Here is a 20,817-nt window from a genome sequence, read left to right as displayed (position 1 = left end):
AGAACACAGGAAAAAGATGTCCATTAGCTTTCTAAGTTCAGGTAGTTCTGCAGACGAACAGGAATTAGAAGGGAAAATATTCCATTTGGGAGCATATTGTTGGTCAATAGTTGAGCCCTGATGGTTATTCTGCAAAGATGTAATAGTTCACATGGATCTTTGTATCTTGTTGGAGGAATGTAGTCCAACCAGTTTGAAATAATTGGACGTCTTCCTAAACTTAGTTGTGTCTAAAGAAAAGGAAAATATTTTAATTTTGTAGTATTAATTATTGTATTAGTCCAAATTATTAACATTTAAAAATTTTATTTAGATTCCTAAAGTTATCTTAAATTTATATAATCCTTACAAATATTTTTTCTAAAGCATTTTCACCTGAAGTAAGTATTTTATTCCCATTTTATTCTCAAAATGATATATGAAGTTTATATAATATATCTGAGGACACAAAACATTATTTCTTACAACTATGAACCTGTATATGTTTTTAATTTTAGACAGATCATACACTTATGTTTTTATCAGCTTCTCCTTTTAGAGTAGTGTTGCCAATTTGACCACTCACTGGAATTATCAAGGGTAGTTTAGAAAATACCAATATTGAGGTTCTGCTCCAGTTAGGCTGGGACTGGGGACAGACAACATAAATCTTGAAAGTTGCCCCAGGTGATTCCAACCATTGTAGAGTACAGCTTTGCAGTGTTGAATGACTAGAAGACCAGACAGGAGGCCCAACCATATGAAGATAACTTTTTAAGTTTTAGTTAAAGTACCCTTTTAAAGATTTAACTCTAGAAGCCAAAATTATTAGGCTGACTTAGAAGTAAAGGACATTGCTGTATTATAGAGATGCTTCTCTAGTAGAAACTGTGCTCTACAGACCAAGTGACACTTTAACTTAAATGATAACACAGTTTTTCATTATTCAATAAATGGTTGTTTAAAGAATATCTTGTATAAACTCAGCACTGAGCTCGGTGCTTGGGATAATTGCTAGGGTATGCAAAATACATCATCTCTGTGCTCACAGAGCAGGTAAAAGTAAAGATATCTAAATATATATTTACAATAAAACTGCTAGAAAATGTAGAAATGCAAAGCAGGGCCACTAAAAGTGTTTTTTAAGCTGGTTTTTATGCCATCTTCTACCTTCTTGCTCAGTGCTACTTCACTTATTAAACAGCACCTGACTGGAATCCAGCTTTAATGTCTTTGCCACTCAGGCAGGTGATTTTGATTAACTCCCTCTATAGCAGTTTTCTGTTTTGAGTGTACCTCAGGAACAGCATTCATGTTGCTGGTCGAGAATCAGTATGTCCTATAATAATTATGCAGGACTGACACTGGACAAAGACAAGCAAATTACTGAAGATGCAAAAATTAAATTTTTTGTTTGTTTGTTTTACAAATTAGTTGCCAAAATAATCTGATCAATTTGCACCCCTGACAGTGGCCCAGGCATGGTTGATTAATATGCATTGTTGAGGCTTAAAAAAAAAAACCAGCAAAGTTATATTTCTTGGGAGTTTATTTCTGAAGTCCCACCTTTCAAGATAAGGGGAACTGCTAGATTCCTTGGTAATTTGACCGGTTTAAATTTATAGGGGTTTGTCTTTAAGAAAAGACAAAGAAAGCTACCCCTTTAATATGTCTTACTTCTTGCTACTAGTAGACATGATACAATTTGATGCTGAAACTTGCAGTTCATTTTGACAGGGTGAACATGTTCTCCAGATAGTTGTTTTTTTCTTCTAAACTTTAACAAGGAAAAGTTCTCCACATTTCTGAGGGGTAATTTTCAACTGGACAAACGTTTTAAGCTTTTATTTATATTTTCATGCTTAAAATTGTTCAGGAATTTTGAAAAGGAAAGTATATTTTTGCATATGTGATTGTATTTGTAGGGAGAAATGTAACTCAATTTAAAACATTCTATTGGAAAAGAGATCTGTTAAATTTTTAATTTGTTGTATTTTTAAGAGATATCCTAATAAACAGGTTATTATGTAATTAGAATGTAATAAGAACATATATCTAGTTAATAACTACTAAAATAACTATACATTTAACTTAAAAATTCTTTCGTATTTAGAAGACAAATTATGAAATAAAGAACTAATGTTCAATATGATTTGAATTTTGCCTATTTTAAATTTACAAGTGTATACTCAGTGATTAATTTTCACTAAATCTATAGAATTAAAAATTAGCTTTATTCTTGCCTTGCAATTTTATCTTAAAATTGATCAATATTTGCACCCAAATCCAAAGTACAATATTTTGCTTACCTCTATTTCCCTGATTGAAATGACGGAAAGCACTCTGGAACACAGCACTAAACATGTTTTGGCATCTTCCTGGATGTCTACCAATTCATGATCAACCATTATTCTCACTCTTGAAGGGTAGAGCAGTATTGTTAACACAATGTTGATAGGGTTTTTTTCTCTTTCTAAGATTCCATATTGCAGGAGGATTTTTAAGATACTGGATTGTCTTGTCTGAGCTACGTAGAGTAGAGGCGTGATGCCACTCAATGGGCTTGGACAGTATACTGGTGTGAAAGTTCTGTGAATCAAACAAACAAAACCACACTGAATACAGAGTTAAAGAATGTGGTAAACACTTTGTCTTAACAGTAATGGGAAAACAGTATTACCTTAAATAGTAAATATCTTAGATAATTTTAATGTAACTTTACTTTTATATATTATATGTATTAAAAAGAGTTTTCCACTCTGAATCTAAGCCTACCTGAAGATTAAATAATAAGGAAACTCTTACTGCACATTTAACCCCCCTTTACGCTTGTAAAAACAGACAAAAAAAGATTTATAGAGTGTGGAAAGTGTTTACTTTTAGTAATAGCAATTCTGTTTCTCTAAGAAATCCATAGTGATTAGAACTAGTATTATAAAACTGATGTAGTTCTGGAAAATCTAAAATGGAAAAGGTGAACAGACTTATAAATTTCACTTTATTATTAGAACAAAATTATATAACCCTTTTGATATATGTTTCTTTTGTTGTTGTTGTTCTTAATCGTATATCAGACTTCAGGTTGAATTGAGTTTGAAGATTAGACTAAAAAGGAGTAAGTGCAACTACCTTAGTTCTATGTTTTTCACTTTAATAAAATTAGAGTTGGTATTTTTAGGTTTAAGAAATGTAAGTTATGATGAGAGCCATATCAGGTCCTTCAAGGACAGAATTTAATTTTCCTTCTTCAGTAGAGTTTTGAAAGTTTTCTGAAATCTTGTTTTTCCTGGAGTGCTGGACTTGAAAATTTCTCTTCCCTTATGACAGAAAATTTTATTTTTTTCTAATTGCATATAGCTCTTGTAACTGCTTCATTTAATAGACATTTATGTTTGCTATTGAATTGATCACTATATGTAGGTAGAACATGGTAGAACCACTCACAGGAGATTTTGTATTATCAAGCCTTGATTTAGCCAAATAAACATGGCTTTTGGGACTAAAGAAGTGGAACTTTATTTGTGGTCCTTGTTTCTGGAATTCTCTTGATTTGTCTAATAAAATACTAACATATCCTTCAGGACAGCATATAAACTATAAATATTAGTTTTGGACAATTAGGCAGAACAAGGAAAACATTATTCAAAAAGAACTTTAAGATTTCAATTATTAATATGGGAAGCAACATGATATGATGCTAAAAACAATGGAGATTTAAGGGTTCTAGGTTCTGGTTTTCCTAACTAGCTGTGTGATGTTGGATAAGTCAGCATCTTTTGAGTCTCAGTTTTCTTATGCATTTATGTGTTTATTCATTTGCTCATTCATTCATTAATTTATTTAACACTCGCTTGTCCAGAGTGTCCTGAGTACTAGATATGAAGAGATATATGAAAGATACAGTCCTTGATCTCAAGATGCTTATTATAGTCTAGTAAGGGAAACAGACAGGTAATTCAACAAATACAATACAAGGTGATAATTACTATAATAGAAAAGACGCTTGGGGTACTATAGAAGCACTGAGACTCTCTCTGGAATAATCGTTGCCTGTAAATTATCCTGGAACTAGAACTTGAAGGATTAGTAGGTGTTTGCCAAGAAAAGGATTGGAAAGAATGTTTCATTTACAAACATGAACCAAAACCAACACTGGAGTATTGTTATGCATGAACTAGCTATATAAAATGAATGGTTTGTATTCGATAAGTTCTCTGGTTGAAGTGTATTTGGGGGTCCAAGAGACCTCCCCTGTGGTGATTCCCTTGTCAGGAGTTCTAAAACCTACAGTTTGAAAATTACTAGACCAAATAGTTTATCTCCAAAGCTTCATTGAGCTCTGAAATGCCAAGATTTTGTGATTAAGAAATAAATTGTGTGGTGTAGTGCAGAATAGCATTTTAGAAATTAAGAAGTGGGGTTTTGTCATCACTCTGTCAGTAGTACTATATATATCATTTTAATTCTGTATAAAATACACACACATACCCCCCCTCCACACACACACATTCATAGAATCATCTCCAGATCAATATTGTCCTGGACATCTATCTCATCTTCTCCACAGATACTTCCAACATATATCCAAACATGAACTCCTTAACTACTTATGTATTCTCTCTCCTGATTATTGGTATTTACTTTCCCAAACCACCACTACATTCAACTCTTTTACATTTCTTTGACTTGTGTATGTTCTTCCCCTCTGTTTTCAGTTCTGGGACAAGTCTTGCTCATTGTATAAGACCCTGTCTAATAAACTCTTGTGCAAAGTTTTCTTTGATTGCTTGACTTTTTCCTTACTCCACATGGCACATTGTACATAGCTCCATTAAGCCCTTACTGTTTCGGACAACTTGCTTAATGTCTCTAATCTTTCATTTTCTTATCTTCAAAACAAATGGGTGGGCAAGATAAACAATAAAGTTTTAAGCTCTATGGGGCAATACTTTTTGTCTGTTTAGTCCACTATTATATCCCTAAATGCCTAGAACAATGCTTGGCCCATAGTAGATACTCAAATATTTGCTAATTGATTTTTTTTACTATTATCCTGAAAAAAATATTAATTTTAAATTTATTCTGTAGCTCTTGGGTCTAATAAGATTTTTAGTGAAGCACAATCATTTAAATTTTTTAAAAGCAATCTAATTTATTCATCTTGCTAACTCTTAAGAAGATATTTGACTTAAGAGTCTTATAAGTATGGGAAATCAGAGGACTTGGGAGACAAAAAATACTCCAAGTGGCCCTTGTTAAGATTTAGAGCTATTAGTTGATTTTAAGATATTGAGGTTGACATTACCTTTAGAAGATATTTTGGACCCAAAATGTTGAAAACGTAACTAAAACTCCAATAGGTTTAAAATGAGATTTAAAAGTCTGATCTGTACCCAAATGACATTTGAGTAATCCTCATGTTTAAAGAGCACGTTACTGTAAGCCAAAATTGGCTTAATCTGTACCGACAGTTAATTATAACAGTACTTATATGGATGGAATGAGACAAGCAAAGCAAGAATCAGTTTTTAAATGTGAGGTTAATGAACTGAACCCTCTGTTTTTGAAAACCTGTCATACACACTTATGAAATGGGCATAATATTTCCATATAGACATGCAGAGAATGATTCAGTTTTGTAGCTATAATAATTATTTCTAATTTTTCCAACTATTTTTCTTTTAGTTTCTAGCTGCCAAATTTAATAGATGTTTATTCGTAATAATTTTATCTCTGATACTTGACACAGGTTTTTTTTTTTGAGATGTTTTCCCATGGCCCTGTGGGACCATTCTTTTCAAGTTATGCATCTCTTTGACTATTCATTCTCAAGTCTCTTTCACTGGTTTCTCTGCCTCTGCCCTCAACATCTAAGTAAAGTAGATGTAGTCTTTTAACCAGCTTTCATCTGACTAATTGTTGTCAGAAAATTTCATCTATGACCATAATTTTAACTACTGTCTTTTAATTTATTCAACAAATATTTATTGAATATATGCTACATGCCAGGCACTGTTTTGTGTACTCAGGATATATGAGTGAACAAAACAAAGTTGCCAGCCTTCTTGCTGATATAGTAGTGAGGGGTAACAGACAATACAGAATGAACATAGCAAACAAGTAAATTTTATAATGTGTTAGAAAGTTTGATAAGTACTGTGGGAAAAAGAAAAAGGGCAGGATAAGAAGTATGGAAGTGCTGGGAGGTGAAGTGAGGTCATTTTTCAACTTAATTTAATTACATTATTTTAAAAAAGTGTAGTTGACATGCAATATTGTATACTGGTTTCAAGTGTACAACATAGTGGTTTGATATTTATATACATTATGAATTGATTACAATTAACATCTATCACCATTCAAAGTTATTACAATATTATTGACTGTATTCCTTATGCTGTACATTATATTCTCATGACTTACTTATTTTATAACTAACAGTTTGTACCTCTTGGTCCCCTTCACCTATTTCTCTCAATTCCTCAATACCCCTGCCCCGAAGCCAACAGTTTGCTGTCTGTATCTATGGGTATGTTTCTGTTGTTTTTGTTAGTTCATTTGTTTTATTTTTTAGATTCCACATATAAGTGAAATCATACAGTATTTGTCTTTATCTGTCTGACTTATTTCATTTGGCATAATACCCTCTAAGTCTGTCCATGTTGTCACAGATGGTAAGATTTTGTTCTTTTTTATGGCTGAATAATAATCCATTGTATATATGTATATATACACACACACTACTTCTTTATCCATTCATCTGCTGATGGACACTTAGGTTGCTTCCATATACTTGCTATTGTAAATAATGCTGCAGTGAACATAGGGGTGCATGTATCTTTTTGAATTAGTATTTTCATTTTCTTCAGTTAAATACCCAGAAGTAGAATTGCTGGATCATATGGTAGTTCTATTTTAAATTTTTTGAGGAACCTCCATACTGTTTTCCATAGGGACTGTGCCAGTTTGCATCCCCACCAACAATGCACAAGGGTTCCCTTTCCTCTACATCTTTACAAACACTTATTTGTTGTCTTTTTGATAATAGGCATTTTGACAGGTGGGAGGTCTCACTGTGGTTTTGATTTGCATTTCTCTGATGATCAGTAATATTGAGCATTTTTTTTTTCACATATCTGTGTACCATCTGTATGTCTTCCTTGGAGAAATGTCTATTCAGGTCATCTGCCCCTTTTTTAATTGGACTTTTATAATATTGAGTTGTGTGAGTTCTTTACATGTTTTGGATATTAACCACTGGTCAGTTATACTGTTTGCACATATCTTCTTCCACTCAGTAGGTTGCCTTTCCATTTTGTTAATGGTTTGCTTTGCTATCCAAAAGCTATTTAGTTTGATGTAGTTCCATTTGTTTATTTTTACTTTTGTTGTCCTTGCCTAAAGAGACATATCCAAAAAAGTATTGCTAATACTGTTTATATAAAAGAGCATACAGCCTATGTTTTCTTCTAGAAGTTTTATGGTCCTCGTCAGGCCTTACATTCAAGTCTTTAATACATTTTGAGTTTATTTTTATATATAGTGTAAAAAAGTGATCCAGTTTGATTCTCTTGCATGCATGTAGCTGTCCAATTTTCCTAACACCATTTATTGAAGAGGCTATCTAAATAGTTTTTGATGGAGTCTTCAGGGTTTTCTCTATACGGTATCATGTCATCTGCAAATAGTGAAAGTTTTAGTTTTTCAAGTTGAATGCCTTTATCCCTTTTTCTTGTCTGATTGCTGTGGTTAGGACTTCAAGGTTGAATAAAAGGGGTAAAAGTGGGTATCTTTAACTTGTTTCTGACCTTAGAAGAAAAGCGTTCAGGTTTTCACCAATTAATAATATGTTAGCAGTGGGCTTGTTGTATATAGCCTTTAATATGTTAGGGTGTGTTCCTTTATAACCACTTTGTTGAGTGTTTATATCGTAAATTGGCATTAAATTTTGTCAAATGCTTTTTCTGCCTCTATTGAAATGATTATATGGTTTTATTCTTTGTTTTGTTAATGTGGTGTATCAGCTTGATTAATTTACAGAGACTGAAACATTCTTGCATCCCTGGAATAAATTAATCATTATGTGTTATCCTTTTAATGTATTGTTGAATTTGGTTTTTTAATATTTTGTTGAGAACTTTTGCATCTATGTTCATCAGGGATATTGGCATGTAATTTTCTTTCTTTCTTCTTCTTCTTCTTTCTTTCTTTCTTTTTTTTTTTTTTTGGTAGTGCTTTTATCTGCTTTTGGTATCAGGGTAATGCTAGCCTCATGGAGTGAGTTTGGGAGCAGTCTTTCCTCTTCAATTTTTTGTATAGTTTGAGAAAGATTAAGTCTTTTTTGACTGTTTGGTAGAGTTCACCTGTGAAACTCTCTGATCCTGGACTATTGGCATTTTCCAGTTTTAAATAGATTGATAGGAGAGCTCAATACTGAAAGGTAGCATTTAGATAAAGAAGAAGGAGATGAAGAAGTTAGCCATCTGGATATTTAAGGACTCTAAGGCAGGAGATGGTACCTGAGGTGGTGAAGGAAGAGCAAGGAAGCCAGTGTGGCTGAAAGTGAAAAGGGTGAGAAGTGGTAGGAAATGAGGACAGAGGTAATGGGATATCATATCATGTAAAGCCTTGTAGATCTCTGTGAGAATTTCATCCTTTACTCTAAATGGAATGGAAGAGTCACTGGAGATTCTGAGTAAAAAAGCAGCATGATCTCACCTTTGTTGAGAATTTGTTATGGGATAGGAGTAGGGAAATCTCTTAGCTTGGTATAGGTTGATAATAGTGGAGATGATCAAGTTTTGTGTATTGTTAGAAGGTAAACAAAACAGATATCCCTATTAAGATATGGAATGTAAAAAAGAGATGTCAAGGATGACATTACATATCTAGCCTTCTACTGCACATCTCTACTTGGATATCTCTTAGGCTATGAGAACTCATATGTCCAAAGCTGACTTTGTAGGTCTCTTGGAATAAATTTGATAGTTTTGTGGCATCCATTGTGGTAGACTGAATAATGGCCTCTCAATATGGCAAAAGGGATTTTGCAGATGTAATTAGGATAAGGATCTTGAGAGGGGAGATTATCCAGATGGGCCCAATAAAATCACAAGAGACCTTATAAGAAATGTCAGAGGAGGATAGTAGCAGAGCCAGTGAAGGCGATTTGTAGATATTACTATTTGAAGATATGACTACAGTGTTGGCTTTTTTTTAAATTAGTTTAGTTTTTTGGGTGGGGAGGAGAGGGGATGGGATTTTTATTTTTTTGATGGAGGTACTGGGGATTGAACCCAGGGCCTCTGGCATGCTAGGCATGTGCTCTACCACTTGAGTTCTACCACTTGAACTATACCTTCCCCTACTACAGTGTTGGCTCTGAAGATGAGGAAAAGACCATGAGACAAGGAATGCAGGCAGCCTCTAGAAGCTGGCAAAGATAAGGAAATAGATTTTCTCCTAGAGCCTCCAGAAGGAACCAGCCCTGTGGCATCTTGATTTCAGCCCTTATAGCCTCATTTTGGACTTCTGACCTTCAGAACTATAAAAAATAAATTTATGTTTTTTTAAGTCACTAAGGTGGTGGCACTTTGTGACAACAGCGGAATGAAACTAATACAGTCATCAATCAGTCTCAAAATGTAGAAGTCTGAAGATTAACTGTTCTCTCTTTCTTTCATTTTCTACTTCTAATCACCTACAATGTCTGGCTATTCTATTTAGTAATATCTTTTCTTTCCCCCATTGCTATTGTTTTAGTTTAAGTCCTCACTATAATTTACCTGGACAGTTCTGATATCAAAGGATGGCTAGGGGTTGGAGGGAATGGTGGTGGAGAAAAGCTAGTTCTTCCCCCAAAACTATTACAAATACGCATATAATCCTAGCACAGTGGGCATGCTATGCAAATTCAGCTTCAAGAACTCCTCTAACCATCTCCCTTTTTTCAATCAGATTGCTCCCCTCAACCCCTCCTATACAGAAATTCTGGAGCTTCTATTGTACCTGGAGTGTTTGAGCAGTCTGCTAACTGGTCTCCTTGCCTCTACCTGCAGCCTCCCTCCCCATAGTCTCATCTTCAAATGGGAGCTGATGAATCTTCTCATACTATAGGTTTGACCTTCTCTGACTGGACATCACCCATGGTGTAAATTTCAGATTTCTTAGTATAACCTACAAAGTCCTTCAGAGTTTCACTTCTACTAGGCTTTATCTCTCACTACTACCTGATTTCCATCTCACTCGCTAGCAATTGCTGAATTGCCTGTAGTCACTGGATACAACATATTTATGTCTCTCTTGGCTTTAGTCAGCCTCTCCCTGCCTAGATTACATTTCTTCAAGGGAAGGACAGGGAAAACTCCTTTCATCTTTTAGAAATCAATTTAAGACATCACTTCTTTTAGAGAGCCTTCTGAGATACCCGCTCCTTCCCAATTGTGTTAACAATGTCCTCTGTTATTCCTACCTGTACATCAGTTATTTTTGAACTTACAGTATAATTATAATTTTTTGTATGGCTCACTTACTAGTCTGTGAACTCTCCAAAATCAGAAAATATGTCTACTTTGTATTTGTATCCTCAACAAATAACACAATGCCTGGTGCTTAATAAATGATTATTATTTTAACTGAATGACATCATCTTTACTTACAGTCTGTCATACAGTTGCATTTATATGTTTATTGAAGGTTTATTGTAAAAATGAACAAAGTTAAATTCCTTTGCCTCATTAATTCTCTCTCTTCTCTTCCAGGGACCTATTTAGACACTTCATTATTATATTAGGGAAATTATCAAACCAGAGTGTATACAGGGGAAGGTGAAAAAGGAATGATGTTGTTATAGAAATAAAGGAACAGACAATAGGAAACAAGATATTCATTATGGGGACATAATAACTGTGTTCAAATATTTGAGAAGTTATCATATAGGAAAGAGAATGAATGGGCTTTGTTCTCTATAACTCTGGGGACAGAGTTGGAGAAATGGAGACAGAATTTAGTGCACTGTGAGGAAGAAGAATTTAATAAACCTGAATGAAAATTCACTTTTTCATCCAACATAATCTTGATTAACCACTTGCTATGTATCTGCATAGTTCTAGGCACTGAGGATTCAATGTTGAAGAAGCAGTCAAAGTTCCTCCTTTCATGGAGCTTACTTTTAGCAAGAGTAGATAGTGAACAAACCAATGTGTGACTGGAATATAGTGTTCAAGATGGAGAATGACATGAGATTGGATTTTGGAGGTTGGATTTGGGGCCAGATCCTGTGAGACTTTTTAAAAGTGGATATTGAACTTGAATTTTATTCCACTTGTATGGGGAAACTCTGGAGGATTTTAAGCCTGGGTAATATGACCTATTTTACATTTTTATGAGATCACTCAATCTTTTGAGTCAAGAATAAATTATAAGGGTTGAGAGGAAAGAATGGAAGCTGGAAGACTCTTTAGGAATCTATTGGAGTTGTTGAGGCAAGGGGTGATGGTGACTTCACCTACGTTAGAAATGGAGGAGATAAAAAATATAACTACTTAGGATATGTTTTAGAGATAAAGTCAAAAGGATTTGCTGATGTGCTGTGCAAGAAAGAGAAGAATCAAGAATAAATCCTAAATTTCTGGCTTGAGCAACAGAGGCTGTTAATCAAGTGGAGAATTCAGTGGAAGGAGCAAGTTGGCAGGGAGAGGGTGAGTTAGATCAATATTCTGTTTTGTTTCTGTTAAATTTGAGATGCTCTGTGGAGATGTTGAGCAGACATCCTGATATAGGAGGAGGCTGGAGGTCAGAGGAGGGGTCAGGGCTGGAAATAAAGATTTGGGAGTTACTGGCATATCATAATATTTAAAGCCATGGGAGCGGGTAAAATCTTTAAGGGAAAGTGGGTAGTCAGGAAAGAGAAGGGTCCCTGGGAAAGGAATGATTTACTTAAGGAAATAGTTAACTCACTACTACTAGAGCTGTTCAAGCAGAGACCAGATGAACAGCAACTAGAGATGCTTTACAGGAGCTAATTCCCAGAACGGGAGTTGGGGACGTTTGCTAATGAAGTCGGGTTCCATCTGAACTTAAAATTCTGTAACTCTTAAATATCCAAAAGATGTTGCAGAACATAGAATTGACCTGTAATGTGTTTTACTTTGTGGATACATCTAAGTCAAAATCTATTAATTTTAAAACAATTTATTACTTAAGGCAGTTGTTAATGGCACTCTATCATTTTCCACTGTGTTTCTTTTTCTTTCATTTTTTCCTTTCCTTTTGATTTTCTCCCCTTGCTCTCTATTAATTTTTTTTAATTTATCCTCTTTTCCTCTGTTTTACTCCGTTTTTCTTTCCCATGGACTTGCCAGGGATACACACAGGCATTACTTAGCCCAGCTAGTGACACTCAGTGTTAGAAGCTGCTGATCTCTGCTATAGCCACAAATATATTGGTCCTTAAAGCAATCAAAAAGTGCTATTTGGGGGTTTTATTTATTGATATTCCAGACTTCAGCTATCAGTTTATGTACTTGGGTTATCATTACGGAAAGTAATCCAGTGGTTCTCCAAAACTGCAGTGATACACAACTCTGCTTCAGGCACAATCTAAATTGGTGTAGTCTGAAACTGATCTTATCTGTCTTGTTTTTCATTGCATACATGGTTCTATCATTGTGTCTAGTGCAGTGCCTCATATATAGTAAGGTGATAAATACCTTGTTGAATGAATAAATGCATGTCTGTTCTAATCAAACTAATAGCTAAAACCTAGAAGTAAATTGGAGCTAATGCAAACTATGTGACTTTAAAATTTGTATTACAGACTACAAAGAAGTCATATTGGATATTTTATTCTCATAAGATCCTCAGTAATATTCCTTAGCTAGATTGGCATGTTCAGAATGTGAAAATTTGGTTTTATAACAGAATGAATCATGTATTTGACTTTCATTGTGTTCAATTCTGGAGAATTTAGAGTCAAATTTATCAATGTTTAACTAAAAATAGGGAATTATAATGTTTAATAAGTATTACGAGGTGAATATGTGTGAATATTCCGAATCACATTTTAAAAGTCAATTTATATATATATATATATATATATATATATATATATATATATATATATATACACTGTCATTATACATTCTCAGTATTTTCAAAAAGAAGAGATCACAGTATTATACAAAACTATGTTTTTGACTAATTAGAGAAATCTAAGTTGTCTAACATTGCATTACCTTGTGCACTAACATGTAAGTTTTATAGAGCAAACTGCTAGTTATTTATTGTTACATAATAATATACATTCAGGCAAAAACTTATTGAATAAATAATGAAGGAATGAAAGAGTGAACAAATGAATGAACAATCAAATCAGGATTCCTTATCCATATATGGTCACTATACATATACATTTTAGAAAAACGTAGTATAATATCCTAAAGAGAAATTTTCTCCTTTTATAGTGAAATATATATGAGATTATTACCTCCATATCAGTGCCAGGTTACAACTTCTGTCTTGAACATAGTCTTTTGTCTTCTTGAGAAGCAATTCCACAAAGTCAGGATTACCTTTTCTGGCAAAAACCCAGTACAGAATTGTATTCACACATATTTCAGTAAATTCAAGATTAAAATTTAGTTCGAAACGGTATCCTGATTTTTCCACAAATGCAATGTAATCTGTGAGTAGAATGTCAAACCCATCCAAGTCGACATACCTCAGAATTTTTGCCAGTGTTCTGTAAATCCTGGGTTCATAACAGTGATATCCCCACTGTCCCAAAAAATGCAAAGATGGTCTTTTAACAATTTTGTCAATGAGATTGCAGAATATATTGCTTCCTAGAGCAGTTTTACGACATAATTTAGAAGATTTACTCATTGCTACTTAAGGCAACGATACAGAAGTAAAATCACAGGAAGTCATACTGTAATCCTTCAGTTACATATTTTGATAATGTGGTAGGCTTTACTCCACAGACAGGAAGTGCCCTTTAAACTGTAGCCAGAAAAAATATCATGTGAAATATTACCATTCAAGTACTGGATGACATCACAATAGCTGGAGATCTGTCATCAGCATAGGTCAGAAATTTGAGATATATGTAACTGGTGACATTTGGACATGTTAGGCAGAAATGGCATGTGTGAGAGCTAAGATATAATATTTTTAACTTTCTAAGAGTTCAGTTCAAGCTAGTATGTATGTTAATCAAGTGCTAAAATCACAGTTTACACATTAGACAAAATAATAATAATCAGATTAATTATTCTTTTTAAGCTATCATGTAACAAAGAATGACAGAATGAAAAAATTCAAGTGCTGTTGTTCTCATGTTCTGCATGTTCTCACTTAATCCTCACAGAATATTTTCCCTATTTTAGTTGAGGACACAGGCTTAGATAGGTTGAGAGGCCTGCCAATAGTCACTGTATTAATTCTCAGGGAGGAGAGACATCATACAATATTAAACTAAATTTAGAAACTTTGTTTTAGAATTGTAAGTTGTATAGAGATTATTCCTCTCTATATTAGGCAGATATGTACGTTTGGGGCATTCAGAGTACTTCAAGCTTGTTATGGCATCCTTGTCCCAGTAAAATGAAACAGAAATATGTTGATTGTTTTATCATTATTTAGCAGTTAATGCATTAGTCACCTTTCTGTTAAATTTAATAACCTTGGCTGTATTTATTAGCAATTTTAAGGATACTTAAATGTTTTCTTTTTTTCCCTTTGCATATTTTTCTTTACATAACATGAATGATGTCTCTTTAGTAATGGGAAATTATAACTTCAGATTTGTTGTAATATAATTCCACTAATATTTTATTTTATAAACTCTAAATTCCCTTTTCCTAGGATAGCATGAAAACCTAATAACTACTGTAATCTTTCTGAAAACCAAGAGTTTTGTTGTTTTCCTCTACTTTCTTTTTATTTTCTGTACCTCAAAAAAAGATATTTTAATTGAACTATTTTTATTGATTTCTTAATAATACTACACATAAAGGTTGTAAAAAATTGAAACATTATAGAGCCAGTGAAAATCCCTCCTAACTACATTAGCAGTTTTTTTAATAAAAATACAATTTTTAATTATTTATTTTTTAAATTTGAAGTATAGTTGGTGTACAATATTATGTTACAAATGTACAATATAGTGATTCATAATTTTTAAAGGTGATACTCCATTTATAGTTATTATAAGATAACTGGCTATATTCCCCGTGTTGTACAATATATCCTTGTAGCTTATTTTTTAATACATAATTATTTGTACCTCTTAATCCCCTATCCCCATGTTGCCCCTCCCCTCTTCCCTCTCCCCACTGGGAACACTAGTTTGTTCTCTAGATCTGTGAATCTGTTTCCTTTTGTTATAGTTACTTGTTTGTTTTATTTTTTAGATCCCACATATAAGTGATACCATACAGTATTTGTCTTTCTCTGCCTGACTTATTTCACTTAGCCTCACATTAGCAGTTTTATATAGAGCCTCTTAAATATTTTTATGCTTATGTGAATTAATAGATGTATTATTATATACTTTGTTTTTTTATATAAATGGGAAATATTATATATACCTAGTTCTATGAGCTTCTTTTTATCCATATAAAAATATATTCTACGTACATTTGTATGACCATATATAATAATGGTTAATTCTTACGTACTTCTTACTATGTACCAGGTACTATTTTAAGCACTTTCTGTATTAACTCCTTTAATCCTTCCAGCAACTCCACTTCACAGATAAGGAAACTGAGATGCAGAGCTTAAGTGGTTTACCCAAGATGCTATGTCTAGTAATTAGTAAAGCTGGATTTGAACCCAGGCAGGATGGTGCCAGAGGCTTTACTTCTCCTCCCTACTGATTCTTCAACAAGAGAGAGCTACCATTCCATTTTCATGGCTAGTTTATGAATGAAAGTCAAGAAACAAGGGCTCTATAATTATATCTCAAAATCAGAAATATACAGATGGTAGATTAATCCTGCTTTGGAAAAAAATGTTATTATTAAAGTAATAACAGTGTGTATCTTTACATGTATAAATCTGAGTGATTTTCCCCCCTTTTCTTTTATAATTTTCTTTATGGTTCAAATATCTGATTAGATATTTTTTGTCATCAGAAAAAATAATGAAGGAGAGACGGAGAAGATGGCGGAGTAGAAGGACGCTCGCAGGTCACCCACAAATACACCAAGACCCACATCTACAGACCCACTCAGCCAACCAGAGCACCTGTGGAACTCCGACAGAACATCGCCCTCTTCAAAAGATAAAGACGCGAAAAATCTGGTAGGAGAAAAGGAAAAAAGAAAACAAAAGGCAAAGCAGCGCGGGACGGGTCCCGCGGGGAGGGAGCGGCAAAGGAGGACTGGCGCTCGCTCTCTGGGTCTCCCCTCTCCAACTGAGAGGCCAGCGGGACGGAGGGGGAGCCTCCGAGGCTAGAATCTGTACAGAGCAGCCCTTGACTAACAGAACTAAGTTAAACGGGCACAGAGCGTCCCCCTGACACCCAGCCTGAGACGCGGGCCGGCAGCGGCGGGCAGGGCCAGGCTGCACAAGCCAGGCGGAGGACGGGGGCGGCTGCACGGAGGCAGCCCCGGGGGAACGCAAGGGGCAGCGCGCCCCGGCTGTGGGTGCACAGGGCAGAACAACCTGGACCCTCCATAAAACAGCAGGGTTGATGTGCTCTTGGGGGAAGGGTGCACACCCCCATCTCTGAGAACCCGCGGAAAGTTTTCGGGGGAAGAGAGGCAGGGCACAGCTGCCATATCCTCCGCGCTGAGCACTCAGGTGGGGGCGGGGGCGAAACCTGCATCCGCACGGAAGGGCTTAGCCTCAAAGGCCAGACTGAGACTGGCCTGCAGCCCGGGGCAGATAGGATCCTTCCATCCTGGTCCCTCAGAGAACTTGCTCCACAAAGACAAACAAGGAGCTGGGTTTTGGCTCGGAGCAGGGACAGGGCTGTCCCTTGGTCCTCCCCGAGCCCACCCGCGGAGCGCCGACCAGGGCGGAGCGCCGACCAGGGCGGAGCGCGCAGCCTCACAGAGCAGCGGAGCTACCCGCCTTTCGGGCAGGAACACAGCCCCTGACCGAGGTGATGGGAGGGGGCACGACCCGCCCTCCTACCCGGCCAGTCTGCAACATCTGACTGCAGCATCCTGAGGGGCAGCGACCCGCCCGCCCACAGCAGAGAGCTGCACCTGACCCAGTGTTAGGAGGAGACGCGATCTGCTTGCCGACAGGTGCTGGGAGCAGCACAGAAGAGGGCGCCAACGGAGGGCCTCTGAAAACAGCAAGCTGAGCTTCCAAAACAGGACGAAGACAGAAAGACTTCACATTGAAAGCACACAGACTCCAGGAGAACACCGACAAACACCCCCCCCTTTTTTTTAAATTTGTTTTTACCTGTTCTATTTTCTATTACTCTCTTAATCTTTACTTCTTAATTCATTTCTATTTCTCTTGGGTTTTGATGTCCTGCTATTGATTAGACACAGGTTTCAAATACATCTATTCATCTCCCCCCCCCTTTTTTGTAAAGGTTTCAAAAGGACGTCTCAACACGATTAATACTCTGCTTCACTCTTCTATTATTCATTATACACTGTTTTCAAACCCTCTTTCTCCCTTCTTTTAAAATTCTTTCTTTCTATTTTTTTTTCTTTTTTTTCCTAAGTTCTATTCCTAAATAGGCATCAGATAGATAAAATCCTTAAGGACCAAAATAAACAACTGATACTCCATAAACCACAGTGCCAAAGAGGTATGAGCAAGATGAAGAAGCAGAAAAACCTTTCCCAATTAAAAGAACAAGAGAAATCCCCTGAAAGAAAGATCAACAAAATAGACATCGATAGCCTACTAGATCAAGATTTCAAAAAAGGAGTGATCGAATTGCTGAAGGAATTAAAAGAGATAGTGTTTAGAGATATAAAATATGTCAAAAATGAAATTTGAAGCTATAAAGAAGAGCCAAGTAGAATGGGTAAACTCATTGACAGAGATGAGGAATGATCTAATAGCTGTGCAAAGCCGACTAGATAATGCAGAGGAACGAATTAGTGATCTAGAAGACAGGGCAATAGAAAGCACCCATTCAGAAGAACTACAAGAGAAGCAAATAAAAAATAATGAAAATAGCATAAGGGACCTATGGGATAATATAAAGCGTCCCAATCTTCGCATAATAGGGGTCCCAGAAGGAGAAGAAAGATCAAAGGGGATCGAAAAGGTTTTTGAAGAAATCATGACTGAAAACTTCCCAAACTTAAAGAAGGAATCAGATATCCAAGTACAGGAAGCTCAGAGGGTCCCAAACAGGAAGAACCCAAATAGACCCACACCAAGACATATCATAATCAAGATGGCCAGAGTCAAGGATAAAGAAATGATTCTAAAGGCAGCAAGAGAAAAGCAAAGGGTAAGTTACAAGGGAACCCCCATAAGGCTCTCAGCTGATTTCTCTACACAAACACTACAGGCCAGAAGGGAGTGGCAAGAAATATTCAAAGCCCTGAATGAAAAAAAGATGCAGCCTAGGATCCTTTATCCAGCAAGGCTATCCTTGAGGATAGAAGGAGAAATAAAGAGTTTCACAGACAAAAAAATAGCCGCAGGAGTTTAGCAACACTAAACCCATGCTAAAAGAAATATTGAAAGGGCTATTCTAAATAGAAAAGCAGCAGGATGCTACAGAAATGAGAAACACACAACTGGAAAGGTGATAACTCATGAATTACAAATAAAGTAAACATGAAATTATAAAAGAAGACATACAAATCACTGAGAGTGGGAGAGGGAGGCAGGGAAATATAGAATATTTTTTTCTTTCTTTTTTAAATTTTTTTAACACTAGGATGGGTGTGAGATCATGTTACTATCAGTTTAATAAAAACAGTTATAGTAATGGGTTGATAGATTTACAAAAAAGGGTAACCACAAGCCAAAAATTTACAAAGGAGTCACAAAAATTAAATAAAATCCATGATAATACAAAGGAAAATTACCAAACCACAAAAGGAAGAAGAAAGGAACAAAGAGGATATACCAATTCAACTGCAAAGATAAGTTCAAAATGGCAATAAACACACATCTATCATTAATTACTGTAAATGTTAATGGACTAAATGCTCCAGTCAAAAGACACAGAGTGGCAGACTGGATAATAAAGCAAGAACCTTCAATATGCTGCATACAAGAGACCCACTTTAGGGAGAAGGACACATATAGATTGAGAGTGAAAGGATGGAAAAGGATATTCCATGCAAATGGAAAAGCCAAAAAAGCAGGTGTTGCAGTACTGATTTCAGACAAAATAGACTTTAAAACAAAGGCCATAAAGAAAGATAAAGAAGGACATTTTATAATGATTAAAGGAGTGATACAAGATGAGGATATTACACTCGTTAATATATATGCACCCAATATAGGAGCACCTAAGTACATACAAGAATTACTAACAGAGATAAAGGGGGATATTGATGGGAATACAATCATAGTTGGAGATTTTAACACTGCATTAACATCACTAGACAGATCTTCCAGACAGAAAATAAACAAGGCAACAGAGAAATTAAATACTACAATAGAAAAACTAGATTTGGTGGATATTTTCAGAGCATTACACCCCCCAAAAATAGGATATACATTCTTTTCAAGTGCACATGGAACATTTTCCAGGATCGATCATGTACTTGGGCACAAAAGAAACCTCAACAATTTTAAGAAGATAGAAATTATCTCAAGCATCTTTACTGACCACAATGCCATGAAACTGGAAATCAACAACAGAGAAACAAAGGAGAAAAAAAAGGAAAGCATGGAGATTAAACAATATGTTATTGAAAAAACAATGGATCAATGAGGAAATCAAAGCTGAAATTAAAAAATACCTTGAGACAAATGATAATGAAAGCACAACCACTCAAAACCTATGGGACACAGCAAAGGCAGTGCTAAGAGGGAAGTTTATAGCGATACAGGCCTTCCTCAAAAAAGAAGAACAATCTCAAAGAAACAATTTAACCCATCACCTGAATGAATTAGAAAAAGAAGAACAAAAATCCCCAAAAAAGCAGCAGAAGGAAGGAAATAATAAAGATCAGAGGGGAATTAAATACAATAGAGATGAACAAGACCATAGAAAAAATCAACCAAACCCAAAGCTGGTTTTTTGAAAAAGTAAATAAAATCGACAAACCTCTGGCCAAACTCACAAAGAAGAAAAAAGAGAGAGCACAAATTAGCAAAATAAGAAAGGAAAATGGAGAAATTACAACAAACAAAATAGAAATACAGAATATCATACGAGAATATTATGAAAAACTATATGGAACCAAACTGGATAACCTAGAGGAGATGGACAAGTTTCTGGAAACATACTGTCCACCAAAACTGAATCAAGAAGAATCTGAACACTTGAATAATCCGATCACTAGAAAGGAAATAGAAATAGCAATTAAAAACCTCCCTACAAATAAAAGTCCAGGACCGGACGGCTTCACCGGGGAATTCTACCAAACATACAAAGAAGAACTCATACCAGTCCTTCTCAAACTCTTCCAGACGATTGAAAAGGAGGGAATACTCCCAAACTCATTCTATGAAGCCACCATCACCCTGATACCAAAACCAGGCAAAGACACTACAAAAAAAGAGAATTATAGGCCAATATCACTGATGAACATAGACGCCAAAATCCTCACCAAAATTTTAGCAAATAGAATCCAACAACACATAAAAAAGATTATACATCATGACCAAGTGGGGTTCATCCCAGGGACACAAGGCTGGTTCAGCATACGCAAATCAATCAGTGTA

General features: G+C 35.4%; 1 protein-coding gene across 1 annotated transcript; it reads right to left on the bottom strand.

Annotated features, from left to right (window-relative positions):
- Window positions 1-23: 23 nt before the first annotated feature.
- Window positions 24-13,863, bottom strand: ASB17 (ankyrin repeat and SOCS box containing 17). Its single transcript, XM_010963389.2, has 3 exons — window positions 13,466-13,863; window positions 2,289-2,568; window positions 24-230 (listed from the first exon to the last, which is right to left on the bottom strand). Exons 1-3 carry the CDS (start codon window positions 13,861-13,863, stop codon window positions 24-26), a joined length of 885 nt encoding a protein of 294 aa, XP_010961691.1.
- Window positions 13,864-20,817: the final 6,954 nt, after the last annotated feature.

Source organism: Camelus bactrianus, chromosome 13, assembly GCF_048773025.1.
Source record: "Camelus bactrianus isolate YW-2024 breed Bactrian camel chromosome 13, ASM4877302v1, whole genome shotgun sequence".
NCBI lineage: Eukaryota > Metazoa > Chordata > Mammalia > Artiodactyla > Camelidae > Camelus > Camelus bactrianus.
Note: the sequence above shows the minus strand (reverse complement) of the source record. Positions and strands in the feature narration are given on the sequence as shown.

Coding starts and splice junctions, on each gene's coding strand:
- ASB17 (XM_010963389.2), bottom strand. CDS start 13,863: ATGAGTAAATCTTCTAAATTATGTCGTAAAACTGCTCTAGGAAGCAAT. Junction 2,569..13,465: donor AACCTGGCACTGATATGGAG/GTAATAATCTCA, acceptor TTTGATTCACAG/AACTTTCACACCAGTATACT. Junction 231..2,288: donor TTTCAATCAGGGAAATAGAG/GTAAGCAAAATA, acceptor CCTTTTCTTTAG/ACACAACTAAGTTTAGGAAG.